The 14,365-nt window shown below is 33.6% G+C and overlaps 1 protein-coding gene across 1 annotated transcript; it reads left to right on the top strand.

Annotated features, from left to right (window-relative positions):
* Nucleotides 1-5,730: 5,730 nt before the first annotated feature.
* LOC129272678 (glutathione S-transferase theta-1-like) lies at nt 5,731-13,782 on the top strand. Its single transcript, XM_064095831.1, has 5 exons — nt 5,731-5,970; nt 7,816-7,903; nt 8,539-8,695; nt 10,014-10,187; nt 11,219-13,782. Exons 1-5 carry the CDS (start codon nt 5,859-5,861, stop codon nt 11,366-11,368), a joined length of 681 nt encoding a protein of 226 aa, XP_063951901.1. The 5' UTR covers nt 5,731-5,858; the 3' UTR covers nt 11,369-13,782.
* The last annotated feature ends 583 nt before the right edge of the window (nt 13,783-14,365 follow it).

Raw genomic sequence — 14,365 nt, forward strand, 5'->3', positions numbered from 1 at the left:
GGGTGTGGTCCTCTATTAAGACCAACTGGTGTCAGTTTTAACACAGTTTTAACAGTGTAGATGTTCGGAGCGAAATATAAATAAAATCGGACAATGCAAAGATATTTTCCATTATTCATTTTATTCGTTTCATTAAAATCACACAACGTAAGATAATTTTTCCTTGAAAAATTAATCAAACGACAAAAAAATGCTTGCATCATTTAATCGAGAACCGGTGTGATTTTGCATTAACTCTTGAAAAATTCAGCGAATTAGTACTTTGTTCATCACTCGGGACTATAAAACAAAATTCAGTGTATCATCTGGGCCCCGTCTTACAAAGAATTGAGATTAATTTGATCAATCGCAACTATGGACGGCCAGCAAGGTCAACATATAAAATACATGTTTGTTAAAATAAAATTTTTAGATATGAATGTATATCAATAAATTCATTGATTTATTGACAATTCGGTGTGTTCTCCTTTGTTTACAAGGACATCTTACAAATTTCCTGTAGAAGAAATTATGACACTGATGGATTTCCATAGAGTTACGATTGATTTGATCGATCGTAACTCTTTGTAAGACAGAGCCCTGGTTTTGCAAATCTTTAAAAAAGTTGTATTTCATAAATTCATGAGAAGTTGACATTTATCAGCAATGCATGCAGGCTGCAGCAACAGATCATACGCGCAATTCTTGTCTAAAACACGTTCCTGTGACACCTATAAGTTCACAATTAACACATTGTACATCAGCTCAAGTACACCATTCCTTTTGCTGCATGAACGGTGTGTTCCCAAGAGCTATCCGTATTTGATAAATTCTCCCAAAAGCTGATGTAAACCCAGCCTACATATATAGTTGGATTATGCAGTGAGTAATGATAATATCGAAATACATAAATAGAGAGCAAAATTTCAAGGAGCAGACAGTGAACTTATTGAACTAAAGTTCAGCGATATTTTAAGAAAGACGTGCATATGCATAGGTGGGCTGATGATGTCATATCCCCATTTACCTTTTTCTAATATTGACATTAGGAGGGTGCAGCCGACAAGCTTCGCTTCTTATAGCAGCCTCCTCCATTCCCAACCTGTTCATATGATAATTTTGATTATAATTATTGTACATAGAAATTTGCTGTTATGTTTTCCTGCTTTAAATTGTATATCAAAATGTACGAAACAAATGGCTAATGTTGGAATGGAAATAAACGTTGTCATATACGTTAAAACATCTTCTCCCTTGTAGCAAAATAAGTTTCAGCTGCAATTGGTTTACGCAATTTTGGTCGATCCTATTTTTTTTAAAACATTCTTTGATGACAAACTGAAGAGAAATACAAAAAAAAAAGAGTGGGGTAGTGTCATCGCTCGCTCATTGCACATTTTATGAGGCCATGTACATATAGAACTGTTTCAACTAAATAATGCCCAAAATGAACTGTCATGATACTTAGTAACTTTGTTATTCCTTGTCCTATTTTGATGAAATCTTCAGTGTTCTGTTTGCCTGATTTTACTCTATTCTAGTCATGTAATTTGCAGACTGGAAATCCTCTTTGAAGACATGTAGCTCCCAATTAGAATATAAGTTAGCTGTACCTTATAAGAATTACTTAAGGTAATTTTGCCTGATCATGGTCATAAAAACGAAAGCCAATATGCAAAAACTTAATTCCGACAGATACAAGTATCTTTCAAAGCTCTTTTAAGTGTATAAGGCTTATCAACGGAATGAGACAAAACTGAGAAGTGAAAGTTTCATGACAGATCTGATAAAAAATTAGAAAATTCATGACAGTACGTTGGATGGTTCGGTAAATCAATCGACTGAGGAATACATTTAGGCCTATACATAGTTTCCTCAAACAAATTCATTTTCATCTGCTGCCAGCCGTAGCATTAAACACAGTATAGATTAAAACACCTATGCTTTAAGAATATTCAGTTGGGTAATATGTATGATAAAAATAATTCAAAATGCAGACATTATTCTCAAAATTACTTTCAAAAGAAATTGGGAAATGGACCCCGAAGAAGACCTAAACATCTAAGCTGTTATACCCACACCTTCATTGCGCTAATTTACCTTCTTTTAGTATAATCCATTTTTAGTAACTTAATTTCAGTGTTCCTAGACCTGGGGCCCGTAACACAAAGCTTAGCAATGATCGTAGAACATTTTTCTACGATTAATTCCATTGGCTACAATGTACAATCAATCGTAGAAATCAAGCGTACGATTAATCGCTAACCTTTGTGTTACGTGACCCTTATGTCATTCGTTGACTAACAAAGTATAAAACTTTGAAAAGAAAACATCAAGAATGAATTGACATCACACTTACTTGATTATTAAAGCTGGAACTGATCTAACCCATGCATGTTGGATTCTAAATCGGGAGCATCAGCAAATAGACCCCGAGAATCATTCTGCATCCTTTATGTCATATTTTTAATTTATCACTATCTTCTGCCATAGTTCCTTCTAAAATGAAAATCTCAAAAGTTATTCCTGTACATAAAAAAGGTGATCTACATGATGTCTCTAATTATCGTCCCATTTCACTACTACCATATTTTTCAAAGATTTTAGAAAGAATTGTTTATAATCGATTATATAATTTTCTTAACTGCAACTCTCTTTTAAATGATGTGCAATATGGATTTTTAAAAAATGTTTCCACTGAAATGGCCCTAATTAACTTACATGATTATGTTATCAACTCACTAAATAAAAAATTACACACTATCGGAATATTTTTAGACCTTAGCAAGGCTTTTGACTGCATTGATTATAATATACTTTTACACAAATTACAGTTTTATGGAATTAGGGGTCATGTATTAAGTTGGTTTCAGAATTATTTATTAAATCGTGTGCAATACGTATCATATAAAAATGTTTTATCTGAACCATTAAATGTTTTATGTGGTGTGCCCCAAGGATCAATCCTCGGACCGCTATTATTTCTAATATTTATTAATGATTTACCAAAATGTTCAGACAAATTGAAATTTTTGTTATTTGCGGATGATACCAATATTTTAGTTTCTGATAATACACTACAATCTTTGAATAATGTTTTGAATCAAGAATTACCTCATGTAACCGCATGGTTTTACTATAACAAACTCTCTTTGAATATGGATAAATCGAACTATATATTATTTCATGGACATAATAGAGTAAATGATATTGAAGTATTAGATATTAAAATGAATAATCAAGTTATCAAACGTGTAAGTAATTCAAAGTTTTTAGGCGTTTTAATTGACGAAAGACTTTCATGGAATAATCACATAATGGATGTGACAAATAAAATATCTAAGAATATCGGTATCATCCGCAAACTTAGTGATTTCTTGCCTCAACACATTCTTTTAACTTTGTATAATACCTTAATCTTGCCTTACTTGTCTTACTGTAATGTAGTGTGGGCAAATACATATCCTTCAAAACTAGAAAGATTGTTTATTTTACAAAAAAGAGTAATCCGAATATGTTCATTTTCTCACAGATTGGCCCACACTAAAGAACTTTTCGTGAAATTCAATGTTCTAAATATCTATCAACTCAATTCCTACTTTTGTGCAAAATTAATTTTTAAACATAAACATAATATACTCCATAATTCAATATCGTCTATGCTTGATTTAAATGTTAATATTCATGATTATAATACAAGAAACAAAAATAAATATCACTTATGGACTGTAAATAAAAATTATGTATTATTCTCATTTAGACACCATGCTCCAGCTGTTTGGAACAATCTTCCAATTGAAATAAGATCAATCGGTTCAACGAACGCTTTTAGCAGGAAATTGAAACTATATTTAATCAATAGTGTGTGAAAGCAAGGATTTTTACTGCCTTTGTGTGTTTATGTATTGGGTTTGTGCGGTTAAACGTGTTTTAACTTATGTTTATAGTATTACATGTACATGTATTATCAAATGATTTCAGTTATTGAATTAAATTTTAAATGAGCATTTTATCAAATTTGTAATTTCAATTTGGCTTATTTTATTTTTTTATGTAAGGGTGGTTATCTCGACAAACCTTGATAGGTTTTTATGACCACCTAATTCCAATATTGTATCTCTCTATTGTCATTTGTATCTGTTTAATACTTGTTTTACATGTACCTTATATTTTCTTGCCTTATTATTGCACATTGTATTTGTTATTACTGTATTCTATACTCTGTATTGATTTTTATTGGAATTGAATAAAACATTGAATTGAATTGAATTGAAAATTGAAATCTGCTCAATATAAACTAGAAATTTGAAGTAACAGAGTTGGAATGATATAGGTCACTAGGCCAAACCTACGAATCAACCCTGCTGAAAAAAAAGTATCATATAGTGTTATCACAGTGTATTCACATAGTGGGCTATGTGAAAATATTATTTACACTGTTAAAACGCTCAATTTCAACAGTGTGAAGATATTTTCACACTTTGGACGCTCGACGGTCACACTGTGGACACTCGACAGTGCGACTGTTCACAGCGTGTTCACATGGTCGACTATGAGAATAAAGGCCACCGCACACCTTACGACTGTTCGCGGTCGCATACATTCGTAATTCCGAAGCTTCGTTATTCGGAAGGTTCGGTTATTCCGAAGGTTCGTATTTCCGAAGGTTCGTAAATCCGAAGGTTCGTTAGTCCGAAAACGAAATGAGGTTCGTAATTCCGAAGGTTCGTTAATCCGAAAACGAAATGAGGTTCGTAATTCCGAAGGTTCGTTAATCCGAAAACGAAATGAGGTTCGTAATTCCGAAGGTTCGTTAATCCGAAAACGAAATGAGGTTCGTAAGTTCGTGTTTCGGAATTACGAACCTTCGGAATAAAGAACCTTCGGAATTACGAAGTGTCACCGTTCGCGGTCCGATTTTAGAACAAATCGCATATTGATCATTTTCTGAAAAAGTGAAGGGAACATATCATTTTATTTCATATATTGAAGAAGGCTGAGCATCGACATTTTTATTATATATAGACACTCAAAATGCTGGGCAACATACTGTCCACTGTTTTGGGAAATGTAATTTTCGTAATATATATATATTCTGGGCAATTATTATCCAATTGAGCAAATTTATTACCCGATTATTAGTTTTTACTATCCAATTTGGTCAGATTTTGTGGACAGTATGTTGTCCAGTGATGGTTAAAAAAAATTGGGCCTTTTTGCCTAACCTTTTTAAGAGTGTACTGTACATCGTAGGACCTGCGTCATTACTATTTTACCACTGAGTTCTACACGATATAGGCTTACTGTCAGTATACACTGTAAAAACTGTGGTGTTAAAACTGACACCAGTGGGTGTTAATAGAGGACCACACCCTCTGGTGTTAAAATTACACCCTAGAGATTGAATATAACACCAAAGAGTGTACATGTAACAACCAAAGGTGTTGCAATAACACCTATAGGTGCTAAACTAACACTGTCAATTTAACATCGGTGTAAAATAACTGGTGTGGTCCTCTATGTACACCGGTTAACACCGCATTTTTTGCTGTGTATGTTCAACCAAAGGCAGAATTTGTACGAAGGTAATATAACGATCCAAGTGAACACGTTTAATAGTGAAAAGACTTCAACTAAATACGTTTTATATCGCTATGCACCAAAACACTCCTCTATTTCGAAACCAACTCATTAGTTATTCCACAATCTCAAAGTTCGGCCAGTCATGTGATCACTTGGATCCAAGTTGGATCGTTATATTACCTACGCGACATCGGCGCGACATACGTCTGGAGAGAAGATCTTGCTTGATTATCATCGTCAAAGGACATGCAATTTCTTCGAATCCACGTCTGACAAGAAAAAAAAAACTCTTCATCATGGTTGTCAAGATTTACATTGATACGCTATCCCAGCCTTGCCGATCGCTCATCATCTTCCTCAAGAACACCAAGATTCCGTTCGAATTGGTAACGGTCAACCTCCGAGATGGTAATACTTTTCTTATTATTTTGCAAAATATGTGGGATTTGTTGCTGTTCGATATCAATATGATTTATTAATCTGTAGGACTATCATCTTTATCATATTCATTCATCTGATTACCGCTCGCGAAAGGGTTCCTTCAAATCTCTCAATATTACATGAACCTTACAGAAGTTGTTAAACAGTTTATCATGTTTAAACAATCATGTGTAATTTATTGAAGATTTAATAAAAAATTAACTTTGTTGTTTTCGTTTTCAAACATTCGTTTAAACTTAAAGGACTACTATGGAGTTCATATAGTAGCCAGCGTTGTACAAAATTGGTCGGAAAAAATTTGAATAGCCCCCACCCACAAAAAAAGTGTTTCACTACAAAATGAAGGTAATTTTGGTTACATATTTTTTTCATTTTTACACATCTTCCAGAATACTAGTACCTGGGGGTGCTGCCCATGGAGAATAATACACGCAGCCCCCCCCCCCCCCCAAGGAATTTTTGGGGGTGCCATGATTAACAAGCCAGAAGTGGATGGCGTGACCATTCAGATGCAAGCGTCGTGGTGTAGCGGTTCTGACACTCCCCTGGTAATCAGAGGGTCGTATGGTCGAATCCCACCGTAGCCTAGCGTCCTTTGGCAAGGCGTCAAGCCATATTTTTCCACTCTCTATCCAGGTGTTAAATGGCTATCAAGTAGGATGCGAAAGTCTATGTAGTATTTTTTAAGAAATTGGGTATTGGAACTCTTGTTGGAATGCTCCCCATGGAGTGGAGAAAATCATTCATTAATTTTAAGCGTCCGTGCCAGGATACGAAGACAGGGATAATAATTGCATTGTAAAGCGCTTAGAAGCAAAGTATATTAAGCGCTATATAAATGGAACTATATTTATTATTATTCATTTTGATGAATGATAATTTCATGTAGAAACAATCAATATATCGATTTCGCAATATGGAGGAAAGGTCAAGGGAAAGAAATCCTCATATCGAGGGTCTTAAAGTCAAGTCAGCACAAGTCTTGTCCATCACGGGACGTTTGTGTCCATAATATTTTTCATTCCATCTTCAAATATTTAACAATCATTTTGACCAGTTATTAAACAAACGTTAGATATCGGCAGTTCCGTTTGTTTTTATTAATATTCAACTAAAGATAGCGCTTGTAGGACTTGATATTTGACAATATCACCTCTTGCATTCGGAATTGACCCTTTTTGCGGCAATAATGCGATACCACTCCTAATCAGGTGTATAATCAAAGGATAAGGTGAAGTAGCGATATCTTCTCGTGACTTTGCATTTCAAAAATGATAATAAAAAATGATAAATAATTTCACCTTTAGCACGAAAATAGCAGAAGCCAAGCCAGTGGAGTACAGATGGGGGCCTCAAGGGGGGTGGGTCGCCCCCTTCCCCCCAAAAAAAGTCACGAACAAGAAAATACAGAGAAAAGGAAAGACAGAAGTGTGAAATATGATATTATTTTCTGAATATTGTGTCGAAATCTTTCACAAAGTGTCGAAATTTTTGCTCGCTTCACTCGCTCGCTCACTTTAAAAATATAAAATAAATGTAGCCCGATACGCCATATCTGACCCCTCGAATTTTTGGGCTCATTACACCATTGAGCAAAATCCTCAGTGATGCACAATTTTAAAGGAATGTGCCTCATAGTACTCATACAAATCTCTTAATTCCCTGAATTTATTCGGTTGCAATCTTGTTTCTGAATATCAAATCAAAGAGATGCAATATTCCTTAATTAGTAGAAAATCAGTTCAGTTGTTTATCTTTATCCTGATGTTTTCATTTTGTACTTTAACTAATAAATTACTTTCCTTTTCCCAGGTAGCCATATGAAACCAGAATATAGGAAGATTACACCTCTGTGTACTGTACCAGCTATTCAAGATGGAGACTTTAGTATGGGGGAAACGTAAGCTAACACATTTCTGTATTATAGTTTCCAGGTTTTGCTTATCTTTATATTTAATATACATATATATAAAAAAACAGATACATGTAAATTCTTGTCGGTATGCAAATGATGGATTCTGAGCTGTTACACACTCACTACTTGTATTTCCATAATTTATTTTACCTTTTTTTAATCATATTGAAAAAAAAATGTTCCTAGATTCAATGAGAAAGGGGGATATGCTATACCACAGTAAATGTGTTACATGAAAAATCAAACAAACTTTGACATTTTGGAGAAAAACTGGAAATATCTGATTTTTTCACAGTTGAATAAAAAAAATGCTAAGTGTGTGGTGGCATTGCGATGTATCGGTTCCCCAATTTGAATACCGCCCATGATGTAAGTATATTTGGATTTTTGAAAATCATTTTAATATTATGAGCTCATCTCTTTCTTATCTTATATCAGAAATCGATCATGACATTTTCAGTCTTATGACTCTTTGATTTTTATCTATGCCTACTTATTCAAATCAACTTTGTATGGTGGTTTCCGAGACCATAAAGGTCAGGAATATGTATGATGAAAAACCCGTGTTCAAATACCAATATGTTTTCTTTTTAAATTTATTTTTTGAATGTTTCAAACAGCATGGCAATCATTAGGTATTTGGCGACGAAATATTCAGACCTAGTCCCTGACCATTGGTACCCGAAGGATCTAGAGAAAAGAGCCAGAGTTGATGAATACATGGCCTTTCATCATACAGGAACCAGAGGAGGATGCGGGCGTATCTTTTACAGTGAGGCGAGTCTTAACTTTTCCCCGTCGAGATCTTTTTTCTGTTCGAAAATAATTATCAATAAATAAATAAATGAATAAATAAACAGATAGATAGATAGATCGGCAGGTATATAGATAGATAAATTAATGAATTAAGAAATGAATAATAAATCAATGAATGAATAAGTACACAAATAAATAAGTGAATAAATAAATAAATAAACGAATGAATGAATGAATAAATAAATAAATAAACAGCCATATAATCTCTTGAAGATCTGTGATTTCAAATATTCATTAGGAAACGAAGAAACAATGTAACCCATTGCGGGCTCACAGTCTGTTCATGTACTGTACTCGTACTGTGGGATCAAGTTCACATACGTAAATTTGAGCAGTCCATTATGTGAACGCAATGTGAACAATATTTTAGGGCATGCTCACGAATGCAAAAGGGGTACTCCGGGCTGAAAATGTTTAGATCTAAATAAATAGAGTAGAATTCCCAGATCAAAATGCTGAAAATTTCATCAAACTTGGATAACAAATAACAAAGTTATTGAATTTTAAGTTCGGCAATATTTTGTGAAATCAATTATAATCTATGTACATCGTCATGAATATGCATTAGGTGGGCTGATGATTTCACATCCCCACTTTCCTTTTTCTTATGGTATTACATGAAATCATATTTTTGTCATTGTTCATACATCTGTGAATAATATGTCTCCCTTGCAATGAAGTTGCAGGAACGAATACCTAATGCACTAAATCAGTTGTGAATCCAATATATTTTAGTTCTTCGAGAATTGGTTTTAATAAACCAAAATTTTATATGATTTAATATAAAAAAACAAGTGGGGATATGACATCATCAGTTTGCTTATTGAATATTTATAAAGACATGCCTAGAAATGTTTCACCAGAATAATGCAAATATTTAAAGTGCCATAACTTTGTTCTTCCTTGTCTGATTTTGATCAATTTTCAGTGTTTCGTTTGTCTGATTTTTTTAAATTTGTTTAAATCATACTATTTTCAGCCTGGATTACCCCTAATTTCAGAAAGTATATAATTTCTCATAAGCGAAAGAAATGTTGTTATTATTATCCCAAATGCGTACTATTTACAAATAGTATTCTGATAAACCCCAAAACAAAAACAAACCTTGTGATTATTTTTGTTTATAGAAAACGGTTAATTCCTCAAAGTGAAAATCCATGATTTTGAATATTCACGAGGTTCTGCAGCAGCTTCCACACGGGGGCAAATATGATTACTTTAATTTGTAGCAAGAACGGTTGCTTCCTAGGTGTACTACATCTTTTTATTCATTATACAGATCGTTATCCCAATGTTATCTGGAGGAAAGGAGCATGCCTCGGAGGAAAAATTGAAGAATGACGAAGAAAATCTTACCAAGCAACTTGATAAGCTGGAGAATGCTTTCTTACAGGACAATGATTGGTTGGTCGGGGATGACATCTCAGTCGCTGATGTGCTGGCTGTTTCTGAGGTAAGAATTTCCTTTGATGACGCCTTGGAAAAGGAAAGTTCCTAGCTCACAAAGTCTAAGATAGTTTTGTCGAAAGACCGGATTTTGTTATATTGATTGGTATCTTGGTAGGGTCGCTGCATGGATATTTTGAGAGAGGGCAAGATTTACATAAAGTGACTATCGGTTATTGATAGGGCAATAGATAGTCCATATTCAGCACCCCATCTCCTACCCTATGAATGAATTGTGATGATAACAGTGACCACATTAATTATGGAAATGAATATCACATTTTTTTAAAGTCCTAATATCAATATTCGAACTACTATCAGACAAAATGTGGACGTACCCTATATTATTTTCAGAACTCGGACTGTACGGCTGAATTTAAGGAAATGATTATAGGCCATAATGGGCAATGATCTTAAAATCGTCTGTAATTCTGTATAAAATTATAAACCATTGAAATTGTCATTTTAACAGCATTGTAGTTAACCTGGCATTTCTTGTGCATAATTGAAATGACCACGCTGTTTTGAGAGTTTAGACGGAAACCCTGTTGCAATTATGTAAACAACCATGACAGTAGTATATTAAATTACTGTAAATGTTTTTTTTTTTGGGGGGGGGCATATATGTATCCATTGGAGGCTGTTTTCATCTTTTCATCATTTTTAACAGGTATAATGTACAATTCATAATCAATATTTTAACAGTATTTTGGTGTATATACTTGCAATTTTTTTTTAATTAAATGTAGAGTGAGTATAATTTGTCGCTGTCGACGTTCAGATCAGCAAACGTTAATTTTAATAAACATGGCGAAATATATCATCCGGAGACTAGACAATTTTGAACCAGCTCAAATAAATTATCAGTCAGGCAGTGTTCGACAAATCTTGGGAACTTTTGTCCAATGATGTCAAGTGTGCCCGGCAAGTGTGTTAATGGTGATGTTACCAATGTTATTGATTGTCAAACCTACCTTGATACTAAGACTGATTTTGCCCATGATTCCTACTATTTTTCTCTGACTTGTATATATACAGATGATGCAGAATACCATTAATGGACGCGATGTAACAGAGGGTCGACCTAAACTCAGGGCTTTTGTTGATCGTGTGAAAACTCGCCTCAATCCGACATTTGACGAAACTCACGCAACTTTGTACGAATTTAGGGCAAACTATAAGAAATAGATGCCAATCATCACATTCCTGAACCCATTATAATTGTTAAAATGTTCTAATAAATCAATGAATACCGGATATAACTTCTCCAATATGAACTCTAAAAGTGAATTAGTTAAATGACTACCTCTTTGGTCAGTTCGGTGCAATTGACACAAGTCATGTGTTGTATATCTTGTCATATAGTTTACTATATCATAGCTACAGTGATTCTGTCCAGGAAATAGCCAAACATTGCTAGATTAACAGCTGCACCCTGGTTTAACCATAGAGCTATCTATGGTTTAACCCTTTATGCAGTAATTTCTGACGAGTTTGTTTCAGAGCGAACTGTAATCTTCTTTTCTACCTCCATCATGTCCATGCTCAAACTGTTTATTACCATTTGGTCAAATTTCCCTATTTTTATTTCAATGGTCATATTCAACAATGAGTATTTTTTTCTAAAGTTGGACAAGATTTGGGAAATTGTGTTTTTATATCGTATATTTCTATTTTCAACAATTAGAATATGATGCTTGGCACTTGATAAACGCAATAAACATCATTGATACATGAAATATCAGGTTGGGAGGCTACTAAAGTTAAATTTGAGAGTCAGTGTTTGGTTTTTGTTTTGTTTTATTTCTTATATACGTTTCTATTACAAACGATTACAAAATTATGCTTGGTTTATATAAGCAATAAACATACAACAAAATATTAGGCTGGGAATAGAGGACGCTGCTAAAAAGCGGAGCTTGGAGTCATCTAGAGTGTAGCATCCTAATTAAAATATTATAATATACACAACAACAAAAGTAAGTCCCCCCTTAAACAAACATCAATAATTTCCGAACCAATGCGAGTTTTTAATATATTTTTACATGAGCGTGTAGGTAATTTTATAAGCTACCCTCTGAGTAAACGTTATGGACGTATTTCACTTCATGCTTCAGTGAGCACCGTCAGAAGGCAAAAGTGTCACTTTTCAAAAGTCACAAGCCAAATATCATGACTTTGATTCCATTTTATTGGAACTAATTCCACATTCTCATCATAAAAAATAGTCAGAAGGCTTGTAAAAGGTACTCTCTAAAAGACGATACAACTTTTTTGGCTAAATTTCACGGTTGAATAAACACAAGTCCAAATTTGCTATAATTGGATTTTTTACACATTTATATCAATAAAAATGATAGAATATGATAACAGTTATTTTTGGAAGAGTTTCTTCAACAATATTCATCGTTTCACGGTTCAATGAACATATATGGAAAACAAAAAATACGATTTTCAAATATCATAGGCAAGTATTGGTTCATTTTGGGAACTGAAAATGATCTTTTCTCAACTTTTTCGTTATGTTCATGACCAATTAACATGCTTCAATGATTCAAAGGCGTTTAATTAAATATCCACGCTTGAATGAACATGTGGAATGCGATTAGGTCTTATTTACGTTATTGGAAAAAATGCAATTTGTTACTATGGATATCTGTCACAAACCTCCTTGCATAGTTCATTTGATTGATTTTTATGAAAATCCCGATGTTTAATGCATCAGTGAGCACACAATATTCGAAAATTATTCAAATGAGAAGAAAGTTCAAGGCCTTGGCCCCACTCTGTGTCGTATCGAATGGTTATTTTGGTGTGCGCGCCTTTTGGATAGTGTTACTCTGAAGTCATGTACGAAGCTTCGTGAAATAACTATTGGCAGAAGTAACAAAAACCGTCCATGAAACAAACCCTCATTTCATATTTGTTAAAATTTTGACTTTGTCTCTCATAGACTTGTGTACATTATGGGTGCACATGTTTAAGAATAAGTAACCCCTTATTCAATATGGTGGAACTTTTTTTCACGGCTGTCTTTAGCAATGTCATTTGGCAGTAATGTTTATCAACCTATGGGCAGAATTCTGTCAAAAATGAAATCGATTTGGTTATTTACGGATGAGTGAGCACGCATCAAAGTGGGAAAATTTGTATTTTCAATGTCACAGACTCATTATAAAGGGTAATAAAGTGAATATTGGGGGCAAATTCGGTTTCAAATAAGACTTAAATTGCTATTGTTTTATCATCCATCATTTCTATCACCACACACTTTCCGAACTTTAAACATTTTCATGGTTGAGCGAGCACATTCGAAAACTTAGGAATGAATACTCTTTATACTGCATAAATGTATTCTTTTCCTAATAATTTCTCATGATCAGTTTAATTTATGGACAAATCAGTGGTGGGTCCAGAATTTTAAAATGGGGGAGGGGCCTATAATCGGGGTAGCCACCAACATTTTCAAATTTTAACATGATCTAATAAGTTGTAGAGGATAAGTTCATAAAGTTCATAAAAATTTATTTCCACATTCGTATACATAAAAAGATGTCAAAGACACCAGTACATAGAAAACTTACATAATACATCAGAATACAAAGCAGAAAAATGAGTGAACAAACAAAAAAAATAGTAATATATGTCTAGAATGTGGGGGAGCAACAAAAGTCAAATACCTATCGAGGTCGCTCCCAGGGTCATATGGTTAAAAAAGATAGATATAAACAAAGACAAAACAAAATAAAAACAATCACAAATAAATACTTAAAAGAAAGGAACCCCCCCCCCCTAAGCAGGCATTCTAAGTTGTAAATGTGAATCTTTTCAGAATAATAAATTTATAATTACGTTTAAATGATGCAAGTGTGTTACAAGCTTTCAAGTTGTATGGTACACTGTTCCAACATTTAGGTCCTGAATATTTTATAGTTGTATGAGAAAAGTTATATCTAAATAAAGGGAGACGCATACTACATGTAATAGATGACCTAGTTTCATATCTGCGGGTCAAGTTGTCAGATAAAAATATATCATTGAAAGTGTCAGGCAGAGATTTTTTTAAGTATAGAAACATAAAACTTGCTGTTTGGATTTCACATATTTCTGTTACTCTCAAAATTCTATATTGATAAAAAAGAGATGCAGTTGGTGAAAGAGGATGAGTATTACTTATAATTCTGA

This window comes from Lytechinus pictus, chromosome 2 (assembly GCF_037042905.1).
Source record: "Lytechinus pictus isolate F3 Inbred chromosome 2, Lp3.0, whole genome shotgun sequence".
Lineage (NCBI taxonomy): Eukaryota > Metazoa > Echinodermata > Echinoidea > Temnopleuroida > Toxopneustidae > Lytechinus > Lytechinus pictus.

What these genes read in the sequence shown, in the direction of transcription:
- LOC129272678 (XM_064095831.1), top strand. Translation starts at nt 5,859, where the DNA reads ATGGTTGTCAAGATTTACATTGATACGCTATCCCAGCCTTGCCGATCG. An exon ending in AACGGTCAACCTCCGAGATG is followed by an intron (nt 5,971 to 7,815) that starts GTAATACTTTTC and finishes TCCTTTTCCCAG; the next exon opens with GTAGCCATATGAAACCAGAA. An exon ending in GACTTTAGTATGGGGGAAAC is followed by an intron (nt 7,904 to 8,538) that starts GTAAGCTAACAC and finishes TGTTTCAAACAG; the next exon opens with CATGGCAATCATTAGGTATT.